At 37.1% G+C, this 24,316-nt stretch overlaps 1 protein-coding gene across 1 annotated transcript; it reads left to right on the top strand.

Moving 5' to 3' along the window:
- The first annotated feature begins 6,480 nt into the window (after nt 1-6,480).
- Nucleotides 6,481-20,914, top strand: LOC110674467. The gene is made up of 4 exons (XM_021838676.1): nt 6,481-6,855; nt 6,991-7,283; nt 18,819-18,991; nt 19,752-20,914. Exons 1-4 carry the CDS (start codon nt 6,596-6,598, stop codon nt 19,869-19,871), a joined length of 846 nt encoding a protein of 281 aa, XP_021694368.1. The 5' UTR covers nt 6,481-6,595; the 3' UTR covers nt 19,872-20,914.
- Nucleotides 20,915-24,316: the final 3,402 nt, after the last annotated feature.

Genomic DNA, 24,316 nt, shown 5'->3' with positions numbered 1-24,316 from the left:
AGCAGCCCACTGCTAAGTAGCCATGTTTTTGTAGTGAGCATCAAACTCAAGAGTAATTACTCACTTTGGCCAAATCGTACCAATAATAATTTTCCATTTTGTCAAACTGTTTTCGAGGCTCACCATAAAAAATCGTTTTCGTTCAGAATCAAATATTACAAGCGTTTGCAACTGTGTGTCTGCATAAAGTAGTCCCAAACACATTTTCCCCCACACAATTTTTTCGCCATTCTGGATTGTTTGTCCTGAAACGACTATTTGTTTACTAACATTAAACTGTCTTGGGGAACCACTTCCCAGTGGGAACCGAAGATGGTGGCTCGTTTTTTTTCCATGGGGTAGTATTGTGGTGCCAGAAGCCTGGGCAGCAGATACTTTGTAGATATTTTATCGGTAGCGTTCGGGTGAGTGATTGAATTTTCCCATGCTTGCGCACATCGTGGGTCCATAGATGATGCTGGTATTGAGGTGGTGTATACTTTTGAAGTAGTTGAAGAATGTTTGTACCTTGAAACTCAAGTGACTTGCAAAAATGATGTTAAAAAGGCGTATTGCAGCTGCGAGTTGGGCTTTTTTCCGGACTTAAGTCCGGTAGCTTACAGGCGAAGAACAAGACTCTAACTCTCCCGGTTGCGCTGTACGGCCACGAATCTTGGAAAGAGGTCGACCGGAGAGTTTTGAATGGACAATACTGCCGTTATACGCATAATTGTCCCATGTTACTTTTTGTGCATTTTGACTTTTTGTCATCAAACAGTTTATTTTTACGTATAATTTTAGAAAACACTTACCAAAAATTAACTTTGTTCAGAAACTCAATGAAAAGCAAGCCAAGTGAATTTGTCCCATTGTTGAATTTCTACGCATAACTGTCCCACTACTGTATTTCTACGCATAATTGTCACACTATACAATTCGCTACGCTAATCTTGAACAAAATATTCAGTTGTCATTTTTGAATTAGCTGGTGTTTGGGAAAATCGTTTTGATCATCTTTTTACGTTGGCTCTACATCCCATGTGGAACACAACCTGTTTTATGAGTTTGAATTATCGGGATGCATTCGTCATTCATGCGAGTCTGACGTCAAATTTGATTGAAATTTTCGATATCAAAATATTATTTCCCATTCGTTTTTCAATGTTTTTCAGTTGAATTTTCAGGGTCAATCACAGTTCTTTCAATTTTTTTGAACCGCCGTCACCGTAATGTTGGATTCATCACGAGGAGTACTGAAATAATCCCACTTGAAGAATCAGTAACCACTTTAATTTCGAGTCCATGGCTTGCGACAAATCAACTTTATGATTTAGCAAACCAAGTCCAAATAAAAATAGTTCGACCGTTTTTGGATGACTTGGTCATATGCTGGGTTGGTCCGAATACCGGTTCACTGAAGGAAGTGGCCATTATATTGGCGAATCTGAAACCTGGCTTGCGACATAAGGACTGTTCATTTAAGAAAGTGGACACGTATTTTTTAAAGCAAACTGTTTATTTTCGAACAAATTCATGAGTTGTTTTGAAATATATGGAAATTAAAGTAATCTCGACCAAATTCACATAAGTTTGAACATTTATTGAGCATTCCTGGATAATGATCTGACTTTTCTCTTGATGCCTCCCATCGAATTCTGCACAACTTTCTTCGTAACTTTTCTTTGTGTTGCTTACCACATTTTCTTGAAAAAATCCATGGAACTTGCTTATCTTCCATCTTTCTGAAGATGTTGTTTGATTATTGCCCAATATTTCCAAATGGGGCATAGTTATGGGGCATAGTTATGGGCAATTCGGTAGAATCTGCCATATTTTAACAAATTCGACTTTTTCCTTCTCGAACATCTCCAAAGTAGCTGAAGCATAGTGAGCCGATGCCAGCCCTGGCCAAAACAATGGAGGCTTGTTATACTTTCGGTAGATGGGCAGAAGACGTTTTTAAATGCATTCAGTTCTGTAATTTTCGCCGTTGATTGAACCCGTTGTGAAAAATGTAGTACTTTTCATACCGCAGGAGCAAATTGCTTGCCATAAAAAACTTTTTTCCCAATTTTTTCTGTTCTGATGTATTGCACGTCGTCATAAGCATCTGTTTTCGCTACAGTGTTGAAAAATTGGAATTTGGACACTTCGCGATTTAAGCCAAACCTCGGAACGACAGCTTTTCTGAACACCATTTGTGCAGAATAAATCTGCGTGTCGCCATGTTAAACCGACCTATCGCTTGGAATTTACAACTGTTCGATGTCAACTTTCTTCTGCTGTCAAAATAAACAATTGAGTACACACTGAAACAAAATTTGAATTTTTTCCTTGGAATTTTCACACCAAAATGTTAACAATCAGGTGTCCACTTTCTTTAATGAACAGTCCTTATCAATTTTCATGAATTTGCAAACCAAGTCTACAGTTGGTTCAAATGTATTTGAATGACTTGAGCACATGTCGGGTTGTTCTGAATTCCCGGTTTCCCGGGGAAATGGCCTCTAAACTGTCGGTTCTGAAACCTAGCTGGCAACTCAAATCAAGGCTGAAGTATTTCAAAGGTTCCTGGATGATTTGATAACATGCCGGGTTGTTTTGGATACCCTGTTCCCCAGAGGAAGTGGCCATTATATTGGCGGTCCTGAGACCTATCTTGCGACATACCAAACTTGCTGAAGTCAAGAGAAAGAAAGAAGTCAAAGTCAAGTCAAAAGAAGAATAGGATGACCTGGTCACACACTGGGTTATTCCGCATAGTTGGCTCTTCGGTGCAAGTTGCAAATATGTTGGTGGTTCTAAAACTTAATTTGCGATGTATCAAATATCACGATATGTATTGCAAACAAGTCCAAAGAAATGTGAAATCGTGTGAAGATTTGTGTCGTGAATTTTGAGTTAAATATTTACTCTGCAGAATGACCTTGAATTCGCAGATGAGTTTCTGTCAAACCTGCAACTGGAAGAGTCGATTTAGGAATTTATTACATCTTATAAACTCTCTAACTTACTCATCCACTCTTTCTTTCACTAACTCATACATTTTCTCATTATCACACATACAGAAAACTTTCGTTTTCCATCCCAAACTATAAAATCGTTTGTTTTTTCACTTCTCCATACGTGGCTCCGTTTGGCACATGCCACTTGAGCGTTCATAAGGTGCCTTAACAAAGTCTTGAGGATATACGTCATCTACATTTGGTGCAATCTATACGTAAGAACGGTCATCTACAGCAGTATACTTAGCACATAATTGGTCACTACTCTCAGTGGGACTGTTATGCGTAGAAATGCACCAAAAACCCAGTATTTCTAGGCATAACAGTCCCACTTTGAATTTCGTAGCTAAATTAACTTTATTCTCATAATACAAACTCTTGACTCTAATAAACACGCTATTCTTAATACTATTGTGAAGATTTTAATTTAATTTACCTCACACTTGGTCAATACGAGGCCTAAATGTGTTACAATCTTTGAACGCGTTTTTCTCGATTGCATATTTTGGAACATGGGACAATTATGCGTATAACGGCAGAATACTCGGCGGTAAATTGGACAATGGCATCTGGCGGTGTCGCATGAATCACGAGTTAAGCCTGATTAGCTGCTGACAAGTAATTTCTCGGCCTATCTTGATGTACCGTTTTGATTCATATTACGGACAGCTTCTTATTCCGGACACTCTACTTTGTATGGGAAACATTTCACATGAAATGTTTCAATTTTTGCCGTTCAAAAGTTCTCAATTTTGAGGCTCATTTTAATCAACATTATCCATAGATATCTATGAAAATTTTTATTACTCAATTGCTTCAGACGCCTCTTTAGTGGTTTGCCAAATTCGAATAATGATTCGACTTGTCTTTTTATGATTTTCATGAGCTGTCCGGAAATCGAATCAAAGTGTCCGGAATATGGGTCAAAAGTAAGGAAGCGTCCGGAATAAGAATCATGGAAAGTCCACACATTTCTGTTCATTTAAAATTATTCATGTATCAGAAACAAAATCTTCACCCACCATCCGAAAGTTAAGTGTTTTGAAGGCTCGATAGCGCCGACGAATCATACAGATTGATTTATTTTATATGCTTCCTGATGGGTTATACTACATTGAGGCCTTAAGTGTCCGTAATATGAATCAAAACGGTATGGGTAATTCCTGCAAGAAAACGATCAAGAAAGCTCATTTTTTTGGTCGCAGTACGCAGTTGAAAAAAAATGTCTGTAGAAAATTTCTGCAAGGAATCGACGAGAAATTTCTTTGGTGATCCTTGTTCAGCAGCAAATCAGGCTTTTTACCAAATCTACATAGAAATGGATATTGGTAAGCGTATAAAACACGGCAAGGCTGTGGTGAGTTAGGCATGTAGCTTGTATGTCAGAGGAACGTCAAGTTGAACTAAATACTCTGCAGAGAACCGGAGAGTGACCGTCGCCTCCGTGGTAGACCGCGCACCAGATGGCCTTTTGCGGTTGAGGGGGATTTAAGGTCGCTTAACTTTCAAGGCGACTGGAACCGATTGGACCAGGACCTGGTCCAATAGAAAAGGCTTCTTCATTCGGCGTAGATTTAACGCAACAGCAATGAACTGTTGCTCATCATGTATCAAGTAAGTAAGTAAGTCTATAGGGTGTTCCAGAAAGAATGGGCGCGACTTTGATTATGAAAGTCACAGTACTTTTCCAAACATTCAAATATTTTTATATTTCTATAGGCTATTTTGACCAGCATCTGTGATAAATTTGTTTGATGCAATAATTGTTTACATAGAAAATTTTGATTTTAGAATATCAATGCTTATCTGGTCAGCACAGACCCTACATTTTGTTTTTGTTGAAAAATAACTAGTAAAATATGTTTAGTTATAACTCTTCGGATATTTTAAATTGTAATAAAAATAATACATTTCAGATTTACGAAAGGTTAATTCCTATGCTCTTGGATAGGCAACTTTAATTTTTGATTTATTTATGTTTTAAAGTATATATAAAGATTTGTTTTTGACCATTTTCAAATCGACCACGGCTGGTATCGGATTCTTAGTTCCAATACAAATATTGCATGGTAAAGTATTTCAGTTTGAATAAGTGATAGTCCGATCAATTATCATATCGTTACTGATAAATATATTTTTTTTAGATTTGTGTATAATAACTTTCTGACATAGAACAAAAATTGTAAAACAAAGTCGCTCAAAAATAACGCGATTTGTGCAAGACCGATAAGAGATGCGTTAAAGAAATGATACGTTATCAAAACATTAATAAATAAATTATTCATTATAAAACCGCAATCTACTCTTGTTGGGTACAGTATACATATGTGTAAAAACCAGATATGTATCTTCACTAGTCTTTAAATACCAGTATGGTGAAGTCGTGCCCATACTTTCTGGGACACCCTATATGTCTGGCATGAATCCCTGTCAATTGTTCAATGCTCCAAAGTACTGTTTTGACTCATATTCCGAACACTTAAGGCCAACAGTCACTTCATATGCATCTGATAGGCATAAATTAGCAGATATTTGAGATGGTTTTATTATCTTCAGTATAACTGGTGGGTGTGCCGATAAAAATGTTTATTTAATTTGTTTTTGTATTGCTTTCGCGTAAAAGTATGGAACAACATTTTGATTGAAATGATGAACATTGTGTTCATTCTGTCTCATATTCCGAAAACCTTGATTCAAATTCCGAACAGCACGAAAAAATCATATTCAAATGATTAATTTCGCTAATCAATTTATATGAATTAGTTTTACTGACCTCGATCTAAGGAATCATCACTAATCCCGAAGTATAGAATACCTTTGAAGTCATTAAAATTGAACTCCAATTGACTCCCATATCCTGGTATTTTGATGATATATTTCAACCAAATCGCCATACAAAAACAGAGTGTTCGGAATATGAGCTTGTTCGGAATTTGAGACAACCCGGTTCTTATCGTTGGAAGTCTTCCTTTGATGGTCATTGCATAACATTTAAAAAAATTATGTGATAATTCCCTATGTGAAATGTCTCACAATAAAAATGCTCAAACAGTTCGAGAATAGAATCAGCTATCTCTGGATTGGCCATATAAAGTATTGCTCATTAGACTAGCTCAAAGAATTTTTTTTCAGAAAACTTTACACATTTACAATAGATAAATTCATAAAAATAAATAGGTGCAGATCAATATAGGCATTTTCTGTTTCACAGAATTGCTCCATATGCTACCCACTTCATATGTGTCATATGTGCATGTGAAATTCTACCGATCTACAAACGGAAGACAGCTGTGAAGAAGAGTGCCAAAACTGCAATCACATTGAGACCAGCCCCCAACGCGCCTATCATTAAGTTCCGATCAGCGGGAAAAAGGGGTTACCCAGTTCTTGGCCGTCCGATGACAACTGTAATCAGGTGCGCAATGTGCCCTGTCTGTCTCAGCTGGATGCCCGCCAAGTCAAGTGCAATCAGTCGGATGCATCCAATCGAATAGCCTGTACCAATTCGTTACGATTGATCCATATAAAACTATCCAGATTGGCGTTGGGCGCGATCAGTTCGCATTGAAACGGTGATCATGAACGATTATTGATCGGAGGAGTTCGTCAAGATGAGAAATTGGTGGATTCTGGTGATTTTCTTGTTCCCGCTTGGTGATGTAGTGTTGGGTGGTTCGGTTTGGAAAAGTTCTTTCCGGCAGTTGGCTTGGGAAGCGAAAGATTTGTTGAAAATATGCTCGTCGAAAAACGACTCTGGGTGGCAGTGTTTGTGGGATGAAAGCTTAACTGCGGTCGACGAGTTTGCTAACCGTAAGAAGATCCCCCTGGTGGATGGTATCAGTTTGGTTCGCGTAACGAATGAACATGAAACGTGAGTGGCATTTCCCAAGTAACTACCAAACACTTAACGCTCCAAGTTGGCGATATAGTGGCATTATAAATCAGATTTCGCGAAATATAGGATTCTATGTAGCTAATTCACCATCTAAATGTCATTTTATCCTAGATCTGCAACAGTGGCATCGAGTGCAACGGATAGCGTGGATGCATCCAATAATCAGGAAACATCACCTACTCATAATGAAAAACAAAACGATGTACATGATCTCCCTTTAAGCAAAAGTGCACCATGGACAACACGCATCTTGAGAGCATTGGATCACATGTTTCAAACGCACGTTTTACAGATTGACTTGTTGAATTCCTTTGGCGGTGGCAGGAATACTTGGGCCAAGAAGAAGGAAGACAACTGGCTGTGGAAGTATCATCGGAAATTGAATAATCAGTCTGTGGTTGAAGGTGAGTAATGCTGGTGGTAGATTTACGATGTGAGAAATATGTAGCTCAAGAAAACGCAGTGCTAACATTACTTCTGAAAATTTTCGTTGTTTTTATTGAATTTAAAAAAACGTGAGATTAGGATTGGCAGTGGTCATAGGATAGATAAAATAACATTTGGAAAACATTATCTCTCCCCAGTAGCGCAACCAGTATTTGGCTCTAAGAAGGTTTTGTGAACTTGAAAGTATTTTTTGTATTACTATCATTCCAAACATTACATTCATTTCATATATCTAGGTGTTCTGTGTTAGTCAACACTATCATCTTAATTTGGTAAAACTGGATTAAGCGTTTATTAACATTTTGTTGACAACATTTTACATTTCATTTGCCTTAGCAGTTAGGAATTTTTACTTGTGGGTTGATTTCACCTGCTTATAAGAGGATAAACGCATTCAATTTACTTAACCTAACTTAACCCAAATATATAACGCAATAATCGTGGCAATAGAAGATTGTAACGATTTTTGCCTGAAATTATTAATAATTTTATTTGACATTTGTTCCAATGTTACAACATTAGATATTCTATGTAACTCATTGGTACTATGCCGGGGAGGAAGCTACAGAATCATTTTCAAAATTTTATTTTGAATTCTCTGCAGAGCTTTCTTTCTGGTATTACAATAGCTAGTCGATATTGGTACAGCATACAACATGGCTGGCCTGAAAATTTGTTTGAATATCAAAAGCTTGGTCTTAAGACACAGTTTTGATTTTCTACTAATAAGGGGATAGAGACATTTTACATATTTGTTACATTTGGCTTGAATGCCCTCATTGTGATTTTTGAAAGTTAAATTCTTATCTAGCTCTAGGCTCATGCCCTAGATACTTAACTTCATCTGACCAATTTATTGAAACTCCTCTCATCGTGACAAATGTCTACATGAAATTTTCAAATAAAGAGCTTTTGGTTTATGTGGGAATATTATAAGTTGAGTTTTGGAAGCATTAGGAGAAATCTTCCATTTTTGCAAGTATGAAGAAAAAATATCCAAACTTTTTTGCAATCGACTACAGATGACACGCAGGCTTCGTCCTTTGGCTGAGAGGCCTGTGTCATCCGCAAACAAGGATTTTTGACATCCCTGAGGTAACTCAGGTAAGTCAGATGTGAGAATATTGTATAATACTGTATAAAATGCTGCTTTGAAGAACACCAGCTCTTACACGAAGTCTTTCAGACCTGGAGTTCTGATAATTAACCTGAAGTGTACGATTTGACAGATAACTTTGAATTATTATAACAATGTATGTTGTAAAAAATTAAAGTTTTTTAATTTTACGATCAAGCCTTCATGCCAAACACTGTCGAATGCTTTTTCTATGTCTAGAAGAGCAAGACCAGTAGAATAGCCTTCAGATTTGCTGGAACGGGCCAAATTTGTTACACGTAAAAGTTGATGAGTGGTCGAATGTCCATGGCGGAATCCGAACTGTTCATTGGCAAAAATTGAATTTTCGTTGATGTGGACCATTATTCTGTTCAAAATGACCTTTTCGAAAAGTTTACTGATGAAGGAAAGCAAACTGATTGGACGATAGCTAGAAGCTTCTGCAGGATTTTTGTATGGTTTTAAAATTGGTACAACCTTAGCATTTTTCTAATTGTCAGGAATATATGCAAATTGAAATCATTTGTTAAATGTATCAACTAAGAATGATAAACTACTTTCTGGATGTTTCTTGATGAGGATGTAGAAAATTCCATCGTCGCCAGGAGCTTTCACATTTTTGGATTTTTTGATAATAGTTCTCACTTCTTCCAAAATCTCCTAGTTCATTTTATCATCACCTTGTGGAGCATGTTGCACGAAATACTGTTTCATGCAACAAGACCTCTAGATGGCGATAGTGAGAAACGTCATACACCAAGAAAAACGATGGGCGCACCTCTGTTTGTGAGTATTGTATCATAGCGAATTTGAAATGATCGTTAAATAAGTGATCGATATAAATTTCGTGAGTGTTCCGTCTGTTTGTCTGTGGAGTAAGCTTCAAATTTGTAGTTCTAGATCTAATTCTTGGAATAGCTACAAATGACTCCCAAATATAATATCTACATCTTATAAATATGAATGAATCGAACAGACAACGCTCAATCTGGAGGGAACGTTGAGCTTGAATGAAGTTGTTTAGGAAATTATGATTTGGAAGTTTTCACAAAACATTCTACCTTCTTTTCATCATAAGTTGTTCTTAAAGTTTTGTTGCTTTTTAAGGATTTTAGATATTTACGTGATTTAAATACTTTGCAACTATTTTTGTCATATGTTCAATAAAGTTATTAATGCATCCACTCACAAACCAAATTAACATTCACTATAACAACTTTCAGTAGCCTTTAAGGAAATAAGACAGTTTTAGAATTTATAAGAAAGTCCTATATTTGAAGAATGAAGAATTCCTATTTGCACCAAACGATATCAAGTAGTGCTTCTTTTAATCGAATGTTGTTCCCTCAGTTGTGCTACTTTTCTCCGAATGACGGTTCCCCGAATGTCATTCACGAAAGCCAGTTCTCGAAATGTAAGTCCCCCAAATACTTCGTTTTTCCGAATAGCCCATTTTCCCGAAAAGTTTTCGGTACCGTAAATTCGGGTGAAATTGATCACTTAGGGTAGGGTATTGACAAACATCCATAAACTTCTAGTAATTAACAGGGATTTCAACATGGTATCAATGTGAAAGTTTCTGAGGGTTCTTAAAATATATCATCAACCCAGATTTCATCATCAATATTCGTATCAATTTGCTCGTTTGGTTGAAAAAGTTTTGATTTTTTTTATATATCAGGAAATTCCTTAGGAAACTGTCTACATTTAGGCGTTTTCTTGAAATTTTACTGTTTATTGCCTCTATAAATATTGTTTTGTTAAGACTTTTGCCAGCATATTCGGATTCTTGTTTAAAAAAACTAAAAAAGTCGCATTGATAAGTGATCAATTTCACCCCGAAAAAAGATATTTCGATTTTTTTATTTTAACGATGATTTTTTGCAATAAAAGCACATTTGTTAAAAAATTTCAGTACATAAGCTAATGAGACTCACCGTCGTACTTGTTTTCCTGCATTCAGTTGTTTGGCATAGTCAACATTATAGAAAACAGACCAGGAAAACTGTGAAAGAAGATCAATTTCACCCGAAATTACGGTACTCAAAATTGCTATGGCTTTGCACAATTCTTGATTAGCAATTCTTTCGAGTTTCACCAACCTTGGCATTTTTGGCAATAAGTGTTTAACCGAAAATGACCAATATCTCCGATCAAAAGCTTATCGTTGTTTGAAGCTTACCATCTCGTTGCTAAAGACATTTTTGAACCGCATCACTGTTCGGGGTGATGTATAAAGTAACATAACTTATCGGGGATCTGGCGTTCGGATGTCTCTAAGGTGGTCACTTTGATGCAAAAATTTTGTTCATTATTTGTTTGGAAACTTTGGAAGATATTTAACGATTGAATGATTTTAATAAAATATACGAAATCAATGTTATACGTTGTATATTAAGTCTTTTATTTTTGATTTCTGTACTTTCAGAAGTAGTTTTATTGTTAATCATTGTTCATAATATAATGGGGTTCAATTACCCATTTTTATACGAGAGCGCAAGAGTGAAAATTGACTATACTCTTTTAATGAGTTGAGCCTAATGGTAAGCCACTTTTCTTGAAAAGGGGTACTATTTTATCCACTAATGGGTATTTCTATGTTAACGTGATATCCACGTGTGGTCTAAAAAGTGACATTTTCATCACCATGGGAACCATCAATCGAGAGATCTACGTCTAGCAGTGCCTAAAAAAGTGGCTGCTTCTATTACTTGATAGACCTATGCTATTCTGGCCAGACTTGGCGAGCTGCCACTATAGGAAAAATGCGATCGAATGGTACCATGTGAACATCATGGTTTTGGTATCCAAAGACCAAAACCCTTCCAACATCCCGGAACTCCGCCCTATCGAACGGTATTTGGTCTTGGTCAGATGGAATTAAGAAAAAACTAATAACTCCATGGAAAACGAGCAGCAGTTTAAATCAAACTGGTGTTCGGCGGCAAATAAGGTCGATGGGACCACTGTACAAAATTTTAAGGAAGGGGTTTAAGCTGAAGACATTTTAAGGGGTTTAAGCTGAAGACATGGCAGTTCGGATTTGGTGAACCAAAATAATAAACTAACATTTTTTCCTTCGAATATATGAATTAAGCTAACATAATAAAATAAGAAGATTTTTGTATCATCAACTTTGACTAAAAGATACAATTTTTTTTCGAGAAGTTTTTGCACTTTCCAATAGACGGGGTTGATGCTCCAATGGCTCCCGCTTCTGCTTCATAAGCAGAAGGTCATGGGTTCAATCCCAAGCCCGTCCATTTCCTCGTACTTTGTAGCTGTATATTTCACTTGATTCTGTTTTCCACTTTTAAGCCTCTCTGCCATAAATTAAATGTAAATGTCTCTTAAATATAAATTAAATGTATATTGGAGTACCTTCTACCTTTTAATTCCACTCTAAATGCTTATCTTTGATAGATACGCATATCTCGACTACCACTACCACGGCGGAATCAAAAGGTACAAGGTACTCCAATCTACTTTTAAGTTTCTCTATTGAGATTCTGCTCAGAGGATTCGAATACATTAAAAGGAGTTAAATATAATGTAGAAATATTTGTGTAGATTATGACTATACTGTTCTTGAGGCCTTTGCATCACTAGGATAAATATATATTTCTAAATCCCCTGATATATCGTAACTTATCACAAATAACAAGTATGTTAACTTGTTGTAAGAGTGTAAAAGTTTGTATAGTAAAGTACATATTAAAACATTAATGTTGCGATGAAAAAAGGTGTTTACTCGAAAAACAGTTGGGGATGGGACAGTTATGCTTTTATGAACAGTATAGTCGTATTTAAAACTGGGGGTCAAGTCACCCGAGTCTCCCTTTGAGTCAAAATACGGTTTTCTATGCCCATTTGGAAAAGTAATCACCCGGGCATCGCAAAATGCCTTTTCAAGTGCGTTAACAGTAAGGTACCGTGAGGTAAATGGATACAGAAATATCAATAGTGAACTTCATTGTTATGTACAGCTAACGTGAATAATGTTATTCAAACTTTTTTCTGTGGATAACAAATGAGGGACTAATATACTTCGAATTGTATTTTCTTTCGATTTTTCTGATTGTTATGTATTGCGAATGAGGGACTTAAAAATTTGCGCCAAATGATCCCCTTGCCCCACCATGGTGGAGTAAGTAGATCGCCAAAAAAAAAAGTCTGTTCTCAAAACAAATGTGGTGTAATTATGTATAGTAAGAATGATATTACTCTCGTTCTTGTTATTAGTGCTGGTACTGTTGCATTTTAATACTTTAAAATTAAAAAGTATCTTTATTTAATCAAAATATAATGAAAAATATGTTTACATTACTTCACACTGATTCGAACAAAAAAAAAAACACATTGTGACTAGAATCAGTTGGAGAAAATTCATCCATTTATACAGATAAGTTATACAGAAGTATTGTAGAATTATTCCTAACGATATCATAATGAGCTTTTATTGGCTTTGAAAAAAAAAAAAAATTCCTAACGATGTTTTTTGTAAAAAATTAGTTTAAAAATATTGTTTACTTTTGAATAACAAACTGAAATTCTTCTATTCTATTTATAAATATATTTGTATCATCTGTCTAGAACAATTTATACGGTGAAATAAGGTACGATACTATGCATACAATTGGAAAATTAGTATATCTTGCTTTTTTGCAACAAAGTTTCGTGTGAATTTTGAAATTATTATTCTTTTATATTTTTTTTATACCAGAAAGGTTAAACAAACTTTTAGGTGGATTAATTCAAGTTTTCTATGGTCAATTTGACAAATTTAAGCTGGGAATGAAAAAAAAAGGAAAACAAAATTTTTGGATATTAAAACTTATTAAAATTCTAGTAAGCAGTCTGCCAATAACTGATAATAATACTTGATCCACTTATCCCGCCCCATTAAAAAGTAGGGGTTAGTGTACCATGTCCAATATATCTGTATTTTTTTTTTTTATAAAAATCACATATTTTTCATTGTGGCTCATTCAATTAGAACTGAAATGCTCACCATATGTCGAAAAAAATAGTATCGTAATCCGGGGTATCATTGATCAGCGGGGTAAAATTGATCGGGATGACTCATCTTGTAAGAAGTTCGTATTATCATTTATTGATGGAACATTTCCAAATTATGAATGGTGCTTCTCTTTCTTATATTCATGAGCTAATAAAAGTGAAGATTTTTACGAAAATTACGTTTACTTCATGCGTAAATTTGGCAACTTTTCGAAAGAATGATTTTAATGGTTAAGGATGACACTACCGAAGATTCATGTCTCACATAAGTTCTGCAAACGATATGAGCAAGGAAAATGTGATTCTTACTAAAAATGGCATCGCCGAAAACGATTCCGTTGTCAAAACTTTTAAAAGTATACTCAATCAGGCAACATTATCGAATTCCCGTTAAGAATGTAAAATTCCCTTAGGAAATTGCCTACCTTTAGGCGTATTCTGTGGTTCGAGGTGTTTTTAATTTTAAAATAACTCAAAAAGTAAATGACTTGTAAGCGTTTGGCCTTCATATTCGGCTTCAGGGGCCATGATTTACGTAAGTAACGACATTTTCAATATTACCGAATGTAGTTTACATAGGTGATCAATGTTACCCCATATCAGCTTAATCAAAAAATCGCTTGAAACATATTTTTAAACATTCTTAAATATTTCTAAAAACAAAATACAGCATATAGCCACGACCTATGGGTGGCAGTACTTGTTTTAAAAATAAAAAATTTGCAGCATTTGCATTATTTTCAAACAAAATATTTAAGAAATATTCAAAAAAAAAAAAAAAAGATCAATGTTACCCCGGATTACGGTATTTGATTTTAGACCGAAATATAATTGATTTTTGGTTGATAAAAAATATTTTTCAAATTAATTAATTTTTGCAGCTAACAAGTTTGCTTGTACTTGTAGTACTAGTTTTGCAATAGTATCAGTGTGGGCGTATGAATATAACCTACAACGAAGCAATGGTGCGAAAACAGAGCCGGATATACAAGTGTGGGGGCCCCGGGACCAGAGTCTTGTGGGGGCCTTTTTACCAGAAAACAATTTTAATGCTATAGTATGTATTCAATGGTAGTTTCTCTTATAACTTTTATGTTTAATGTTCTGGATAAGGTTTTAATGGTTTACATACAATACCTGATTCGCTACTCACCGCACCGTAATACACATGCGCTACCGTCTATGCACCAAAAATCACTAAAAGGTAACACGACAAATATGTGGTCGGCGTTAAGTCAGAGTGGACCAAGTGACATTTTTCATATTTTGAGAAAAAGGGGTTTAAAGTACAACGCTCTGTAATTTTTGAAAGTGTATAAATTTTGGGTTCAATATTCCTACACATTTTTGTGTTACTTTCAAATAATATAATGTGAAGTGATAATCATGAAAAATCATAATCCAAACCTCTGATAAAACGATTTTTCGATGGACACTGTGTACTTGGTCCACTCTGATTGAACTAAAGATCACCGTTCTGTGAGTTGGTCCACTCTGACTGAACAATTTCTAGGAAAATAACGATCATATAATGTTTGCATGGTCAAACTGGGTGCATATATCTAAATAAACAGATTATCAAGAGCCTTCGACATTAGTTTCGCAAATTCTTCAATAATCCATATCTACAATCCCGAGATCAGTGGCATTACGATAGCTTGAAAATGAAGATTTTGCAGGGTCAGGGCATTGAAGACCAGAAATATTCAAATATGCGTTCAGTCAGAGTGGACCAAGTGAAAATCTTGAGTACCGACCAAAATATACTGGTCCAATAAGCGGGTCCTAGGACATTTGCTACATATACCATATAACTACCATAACCTTCTATCGGACTCTGAAATTGACTCAAAAAATGCAATAATCAATCAGTTTATTGCTTTTCAACACTTGGTCCGCTCTGTCTGCACAGAAATTGTTGCAATTTCTGACCACCCATCCAAATATGTTAAATGGTCAAAAATCAAATTCAAATGCATTGAATCGAGTAATATTTATAAATTTCTTTTGATGGATAAGTAGAAGAATCGTTCCATGTCGAAAAATCTGACAAATCTCTTGAAATGTTTTTCATTTCCTCGCATTCTTCAGCGCGTGTATAATTTTCGATGTTATGGTAATAAGCACTTGGTCCACTCTGACTGCACACTTTTACCGATTTTTTTGATCATCCAAAGTAAATTTATTACATATATCTCGTAGTTTACAGCATTCAACAAATCTGGTCAAAGTGTAATGAAGGTAAGGTAATTTCACATCAAATGAGAGAATAATCCAATTTTCTCAAGTTTTGTACTTGGTCCCCTCTGACTTTACGCCGACCATGTGTATGGCTAAGGGGCCTTCCTTAGCCGAGTGGTTAGAGTCCGCGGCTACAAAGCAAAGCCATGCTGAAGGTGTCTGGGTTCAATTCCCGGTCGGTCCAGGATCTTTTCGTAATGGAAATTTCCTTGACTTCCCTGGGCATAGAGTATCATCGTACCTGCCACACGAGATACGAATGCGAAAATGGCAACTTTGGCAAAGAAAGCTCTCAGTTAATAACTGTGGAAGTGCTCATAAGAACACCAAGCTGAGAAGCAGGCTCTGTCCCAGTGAGGACGTTAATGCCAAGAAGAAGGAATGTGTATGGCGAAATGCATCTGACGAGCCTATTTCTCAAAATTTGGAACTTTTTTTGAAATAAATATTTGGTACCGGTTGTACGAAATGGTAATGACTATCACGCCTACCAAATATTTTTTCGATTAATACTTTCATTTACGAGAAATTTGAAGTTAGATACCTTTCCCCATACAAAATAAAACGAAAAAATTTCTGCTGATCAACTGTGGACAAGAGCAAAGCAGCCCGAGCAGGTGGAAAATGTTGACCAAGATCATAATTTGTTGTTCTAAAATAATTACTGACGATCATAATCAGCTATTGATTTGTTGGAGTTAAGAGATAAAAGATCAAAAATTAATATGGAGAAGTATTAAACAATATCTTTTTATGCTATTATAAGATCAAAACAATACCTGGCAGTTTATTGATTGACCAACAAATCAATATCAAAATATGATCTGAGAGATGACGAAAAATAATCAAAAAGTCGACAACCAGGATTGAACCCTCGATCTATAGATCTATGGACAAGGATGCTAACCAATCGTCTATTCCTATCAGTTGGAAGAACAAAGAAATAAGAGCATGATTTTCTTCGCTTTTTGAGACTACCTTTCGCTTCTAGAGATTGTCCTGACGTCACACTGTTCAGTCCCGCCATTTTGCTGTTGCATGTGTTTTGTTTCATGTCAAAGAACTAATTTTGATCTTGTTTACATATTTTCAGATATTGAGCTAAAGCGCTGAGATTTATAAATTTTTCGAACATCTTTTCAATATCAAATTGAGATATGCGATCATAATTTGTTCGTTTCGAGTTGTGATTTTGATTTTTCCGTCTGCCCGGGAGGTAATCCATTACTAGAAGTTAGGTTGAAACTGCTTAGAAACCCTCAAAAGTGAAAGTTGGGATCAATGGGTGTAAGTAACAAAACCGTGCTTTTGAGAATGACGTACAAATTGTATGGGAGCCAACATAACTAGCTGGTCTTCTACGAACTATGATATTTTTTAGATGGAAATATCACTTCAAAATATCATTGGAAAGCTTAAAAATAGTACAATATTTCAATACACCTAACTCAAAATCGACCTAATTGTCACTTTTATTTAATTTGGATCCCTCATTTGCAATTCATTATAACTTATTTGAAAATATCAAATTAATGTTTACTTTCCGGCGTTTTGTTCTTCAAAATTCAAGAAATATGTTCGCCGCAGTGATCCATCATTGAATTTTCATTTTTAATAATTTTAAGGTACGTGTAAAATAGTACTGAACAATACTCCTGCAAATAATTTAAATTAGAAATTCAGCTGGATGATTTGGGTGCTATTAAGCTTGAAGGTACCTTTGTTTGTCGTATTTATGGCGCTTCCAATTTGTTTTGTGGATAAAACATAAATGAGTGACATTTTTCGCAGTGGTAGAAATCTGTCCAATATTGCAAACTAACTTTGCTCAAGATCTACTAGCAATCCGACACGACAATGAAGTTCAAGCCTTTTTTATTCATTGCGATTTGCCTTATCCGTCCAGAGAGACACACTCGACGTTAGATTGATTTTATTGCACTATAAATGACCCATTTTGGCGGCAAATTTACACGTTCCCGACACGGTAAATTATTTACGCCTTGGCGCTATTTGGACGCCCAACATTCCGGCGCAAACAACCTTAAGCGACATAGAAATGCAATTAGCGCAAATCATTATTATGTATTTCTAATTTGATTTTGTCCCTGCCGATCGAAATTGCACCGGTATGGCACTAAATACTATCAACCGGTGTCGTCGATGGGCGGTCAATTATGCAAGCTATGAATCGGATGTCGGACGATGACGTTGATGGCTTTGGATGGAAACAGTTCGTCATATCGATTACGGGGCTAGGTATCTAAAAGTCAGCAAATCGTTGTCGGTTGGCTTCTGGGCTGAAAAGTATCCAGATGGATCGCATAATTGAAAGCGCAAAGCGGTGCACAGTTGGAAAAAAGGTTTAGAAACTAATTTTGAAAAAGCTCAAAAACTTGTTATGCAGTTTGGAAGCGCGCACAATTATAATTTGAGACTCACTAGTCCAATTGAAAATCAAGTTACTCAGGGTTTTGAAAGCATTCTCTATCAAAAGAGCATTCTCGAAAATTTGAAAATCAGTCTTTGGTTGAAGTGTGAACTATTGTTAAACATTATTGGTTGATATATATATGACAAATGTTTTCAGTTGGTATATTTTTACAAATAAAAAAAGGTTGTACCAATTTTAAAACCGAACAAAAATCAGTTTGCTGTCCTCCATCAGTAAACTTTTTGAAAAAGTCATTTTGAACAGAATGATGGTCCACATCAACGAAAATTCAATTTTTGCCAATGAACAGTTCGGATTCCGCCATGGACGTTCGACCACTTTTCAACAAATCTGAAGGCAATTCTACTGGTCTAAATAAAAAAAAACATCAGTTTTGAATTATTTCAGATTCCATCAGCATTGTTTACTGCTTCTGGTCAGTTTTTCCACTGTGTGGTGGGCAAATCAGATAAAATGTGCAACATCGATTATGCAACACTGGCTTGCCTTAGAAACGTGTGCCGACAATCCCGTCCGTTATGAATAGTCATTGGTGCTTGTAGAATACTCCCCCCACACGTCAAGCGGAGATTACACCCCTCAAAGATGACGATCGGCATAGGTTCTGCGTCGGAAAATACTCATGAAAAATCCCATCTGTTCTCATCCCGTTTCCCGCAGGACGCCACCGTCGTCATCGACAGCAGATGATACCGATGATGATATTCGGTGTTACGGTGTTCGGCATGTTTGTGATTCCGATGGGATTTCAGTTCCTGGCAGCGCTCAGCGGCAAAGCATTCCTGATGGCAAAGCTCGCTCTGCTGTTGGCATCAATCAACGGACTGAAAAGGGTAAGCCTTGCGTAAGTATGCCCTGTGTACATGGGAAATCTGCGACATTTTATTGCATTCCTAGCTGGCAGCAGAAAAAGCAGCAAGTTTGAAGAAAGAAGTGTCTGTCTATGTGCGTCATAGCTCCTCACTGCTGCTTCTTATGGTGAGATTTAAAATAAGTATGCAAATATCCGACAAAATGGAGCCTACGTTTGGTGATACATCATTCAGATGAATGAATACGACATTGCAAGCTTCTTATTTTTCACATCAGACACGCTTGGCTCAGATGAACATTTTAAGACACACATACGATTTACTTTCGGTGTACAATTTGAAATTTAACACAAGCACCACGCTTCCTTAGCCTTACTGTAACTTAAATGGAATACGCATTACATTAGTATTATGCCCATTTAATTCCTTAGCCGCCTTCCTTAGCCTAGTGGTTAGAGTCCGCGGCTACAAAGCAAAGCCATGCTGGGTTCGAATCCCGGTCGGTCCAGGATCTTTTCGTAAAGAAAATTTCCTTGAATTCACTGGGCATAGAGTATCATCGTACCTGCCACACGATATACGAATGCGAAATTGGCAACTTTGGCAAGAAAGCTCTCAGTTAATATCTGTGGAAGTGCTCATACGAATACTACGCTGAGAAGCAGGCTCTGTCCCAGTGAGGACGTAAATGCCAAGAAGAAGAAGAAGCCCATTTAATTTCGTAATTTTGAAGTACGGAAAAGTGAAGATGACTACAGATATAACTTTTCTCTCATTGCAGGTAGCAGGCGTTCATTATGGATTCCACTCAGTAGAACCTCACCATCTGCATCACTCGCAATCGGTCCTGTACGACCGTGATTACGCATATGGACCTCGCGTTTTACCTCCAGTAGAATAGCAGTTAAGATCCAACCGTAGAACTAGGCGTAACTTGTTTGGCTTATCCGGCTCTTCTTCCGGCCACGAAAATGAGCATACATTGACCACAATTGTGGTCCAGCAACCAACAACGACGATGACTCCGGCCCCTCAATTCTATCACCTATGGAATGCGGCTGGACAGGGTCCTGTTCTGCAACCTCCGGCCCCACCTCTGTCAAACCCATACCATCCTTATCCTCCACAGTTTCCCGGTCCCATTGCACCACCGCCACCACCGTTATGGACACCACTTTCTCATTACCTAGCTTTCATGTCCACCACGATGTCATCGAGCTTTCACATGTATATGAATTTCATCCAAAGCGTTTATGCCAGCTGTCGGTACTTTATGTCCGAGTTGTTCTGGTCCAACGTTAGAACCCTGATGCCGTACTTTGCTCCACCCTGGATGGGACAGTGGTTCAACGGAGGTGGTGCTCATCATCCTCCACCACTTCACCAGGCCTATGGTCCACCTCCTCCACCACCCGTGGTTCATCCGGAACATATCCATACACAATTTTTCGATTATCTCGGGGAAAACACTAGAGATTGATATCTGTTCGGAGATAGATGCGCCAGTGGAGAAATATTAGTTCAGTACAAATTAACAAATTATTTGAATAGTCTGACGGATCCACCTACAGCTCTATTTGTCCTTGGTCGAAAAGTTCGATTGAACTTGACAGGTGACTTAGATTATTATATAAGAATTGCTAAAGGTTTTCCCAACTTTTTCTGTAAAAAATAACGATGGAAATACCTCCGAAATTTACAAATAACTTTACATCGGCTTCAATTGAACAAAAAACTAATGACACACCTGTACTAATACAAATTAGGTGATAGTCAAATAAAGCAATTATTGTGTTCCATGAGTAGGCTTATTATTTTTTACTTGTTCTATAACAGTTTCACAGGTGGTTGGGATTAGTAAATTTCTGTTTAAAATATGTCTTATGTAGGGAGACTTACGGCTTCGGCACCATTCGACTATTATCGGCAACCAAATTGCAAACGCCAAATACACAGTATTTTTTTTATCGAAACACATCAGTGGAAACATTCAGATGATTGTTTGTTCTGCCCGCTTCCCTCTGGCGAGATTTCCGAGACTAAACAAACGATATCGCCGGAAATGTCATCAATTCAAATGAGCACGCCTCAAAATGCGACTGAATTGGAGCTGCCAAAGCGATTCACCAGCAGTTGTTATGGGAAAGTTGCCGAAGAGAGTGGAGGCTGTCGACAATAGTCACACTGACAAGAGATGTTCGCAGTGTTATAACAACGATTCCAAAAGCATTTTGACAAGCCTGTCGGTGTTAATCGATAGAGGATTGAGCAACGCATAAATGTAAACAAATACGGAATTTGTCTGCTGATGTCCGAGAAAATTATAAAAGAAGCGCGGCATCGGCTTAGGCTGCCGAGAATACGTAAGTTCCCCTATATGGTATTTATTGCCGTTCGGTAGAAGCATGATTAACAGTTAGCAAAACTGCATTAGACTTCAAATGAGAATAGTTTAGTTCAATATTTATGAGTGCATTTTTATCCATTGCTTCCAACTGTTGAGTAAGCAGTGCAAGACATATTGTAGGACAGTTGTTATTGTGCAAAAAAAACATCAAATATATGATTTATTATAAACATTTGATATACAGAAAAAAATGAAATGTTTCGATATTAGCAAATGAGCAAATAAATGACATGCGTGTCTTGAACTGAAATGTTTGATTATTTTAAACAGAAATGAAAGATATTAACAGTAGAGATGGTCGGGTTTCACATTTTTCAAACCGGAACCCGACCCGTACCTGACTTATTTTATTCCTTCAATCCCGGACCTGACCCGAACCCGAGACAAAAATTGAGAAACTCGAAAAAGTTTTCTAAGGAAAAACCCGAATGGAACCCGAGTTCGAAAAGATGATAAATTCATCGTTTCTTATGCATAGGGAAGCTTTCTGGTTGTTACTTTGGCCGACAATTCTCACCAAACCCGACCTTAAAATGATCTTGAGACAAGGAAAAACATGAGTCGAATTCAACAATTTGTTTTCTAATCATTTATTTATTTCGTTCTCTAGTTTGAAGAAGTAACAACTAGGATTCTGATGCATGGACAATATCGGTGTAATTTCTTGGCTTTATCGAGGGATCCGATTTTGCCTGATAAAGGGGCGCGCCTGTGGGGAGTGCATGCACCACACTCTTCGAAGGGTAGGATCTTTTCAGTTAGAATCCTTTCCTGTGATCAAGTTAGGAATTACAACTGTAAGAAAACCGAATGCTTTATCACTTCTCGATAGTGACAAAGTAAAACGACATGCACTACACAAAGGACACGGGATATACTACAATAGATCAATTATTGGTCGCAGTGGTTTATGTTCCGAAAAAAAAACCCGACCCAAACCCGAGTAAACCCGACCTTTTTTCAAGCCCGAACCTGACCCGTACCGGATAATTGTTCGGGTTCGGGTCGGGTTTCGGGTTTGAAAACCCGAGACCCAATCATCTCTAATTACCAGCTGTGTAGCATAAGAAGTCATCTATTGCATATGTCACGCTTTAGGAGGCAGGGCCCCCCGGTCACCAAAGCGTGACGATCCATATAAAAAAATTTCATATAAAATGTGTGTCATAGGTGAAGTTGGTCGCAAATAGTCAATTTTTGCGTTACGTTCTTAATGAACGAACCTTAATGTCATTAAAAAATGGTTATGGTTTTACTTACCGTAAACCGGGGGCAAATTTATCACTGGGGTGATTTTGATCAGGTCGGTACAAAAACACAATTCCTCCCAAGGATGCTAAAGATTTCGTTGGAACCACATACATTCCACGTTTTCTAGTTTATAGACGTCTAATGATGATTTTCAACTATTTCATTTTTAGTAGGGTGAGTTTTGCATAGAAACATTCACACTTTTTGATGTTGTAAGCAACACAGTTGGAAATGTCGGTGCTAAACAATCCACTGGTGATATGCCTACATGTCAACTTTAGGTGTCTAAAATGTTGTGTAAGCTTAAATATGAAATACTGAACTCATTTTTGATATCATGCAGCATAACAAGTATAGTTTTTTGCTCATTAAACCGTTCATTCTCAAAAAATGTGCTCATTTCAATGAAAATTGCCTATATTTAGGCGTTTTAGGCAGATTTTCAAAGTTTAATTTTGCAATAAAATGATTAAATACTCGACTTGTAAGAATTTTGACATCATTTTCTGATTCAGGAGACCCAAATTTAGTAGAGGGGGATTTTTTTTATTTTTAAACCTGCCTTTTTGTATGGTGATCAATTTCACCCCAAAGTGACATTTTATTTTTTTGATATTAAAACTATTTTTATGATATGTCAAATATTATTTCATGAATATTCGATTACGTAAACTGATAAAGATCAATGGAGTACTGATTTTGTCGAAATTTATTTGACAATATTTGTATTCCGAAGGACAACACAACATAAAGTTGTAAAATAGTGATCAATTTGCCCCCGGATTACTACTTTTGCTGGCTGTACGTCCTTCAAGACATGACCTGCGCCACAATGTTACGCCAACTAACTCGGTCCATGGCTGCTAACCTCCAATTTCTCGATCGCCCCACACTTCCAAGATCCTGCTCCACTTGGTCAAACCACCTAGCTCGGTGCGCTCCCCTTCGCCTTGTACCGGCCGGATTTGAGGTGAACACCATTTTTGCGGGAGTTGCGCAAGCTCGTGGTTCATTCTTCTCCTCCATACGCCGTTCTCACTTACTCCGCCGAAGATCGTCCTAAGCACACGTCGTTCAAAAACTCCTAGCGCTTGCAGGTTCTCTTCGAGCATTGTCCATGTCTAATGCCCGTAGAGGACTAGCGGTCTTATCAGCGTCTTGTACATGGTACACTTAGTACGGAAGTGAAGTTTACAAGACCCCAAGGTCTTGTGTAGTCCGTAGTAAGCAAGACTTCCGGCAATGATACATCTTCGAATTTCTCTGCTGCAGTTGTTATCCGACGTTATCAATGATCCGAGGTAGAAGAATTCGTCCACCACCTCGAACTCATCCCCGTCGATTATCACGCGTCTACCAATGCGAGCTCTATCACGCTCGATTCCTCCAGCAAGCAGATATTTCGTCTTCAACGCATTTACCTTCAATCCAACCCGTTCTGCTTCACGTTACAGCCTGGTATACTGTTCACAAACCACCTGGAACGTTCTTCGGACAATGTCCACGTCGTCAGCAAAGCTGGATTTATTAAAGATCGTGCCCCACATGTTGAAGCCCGCCTGTTTCATAACACCTTCTAGCGCAATATTGAACAGGAGGCAGGAAAGACCATTACCTTGTCGAAGTCCTTTGCGTGTTTCAAACGGGTCCGATATTGCACACGATATCTTCACACAGCACTGTACACT

This window comes from Aedes aegypti, chromosome 1 (genome assembly GCF_002204515.2).
Source record: "Aedes aegypti strain LVP_AGWG chromosome 1, AaegL5.0 Primary Assembly, whole genome shotgun sequence".
In the NCBI taxonomy this organism is placed as follows: Eukaryota; Metazoa; Arthropoda; class Insecta; order Diptera; family Culicidae; genus Aedes; species Aedes aegypti.
The sequence above is the reverse complement of the archived record's forward strand: the minus strand, read 5'-3'. Positions and strand labels throughout refer to the sequence as shown.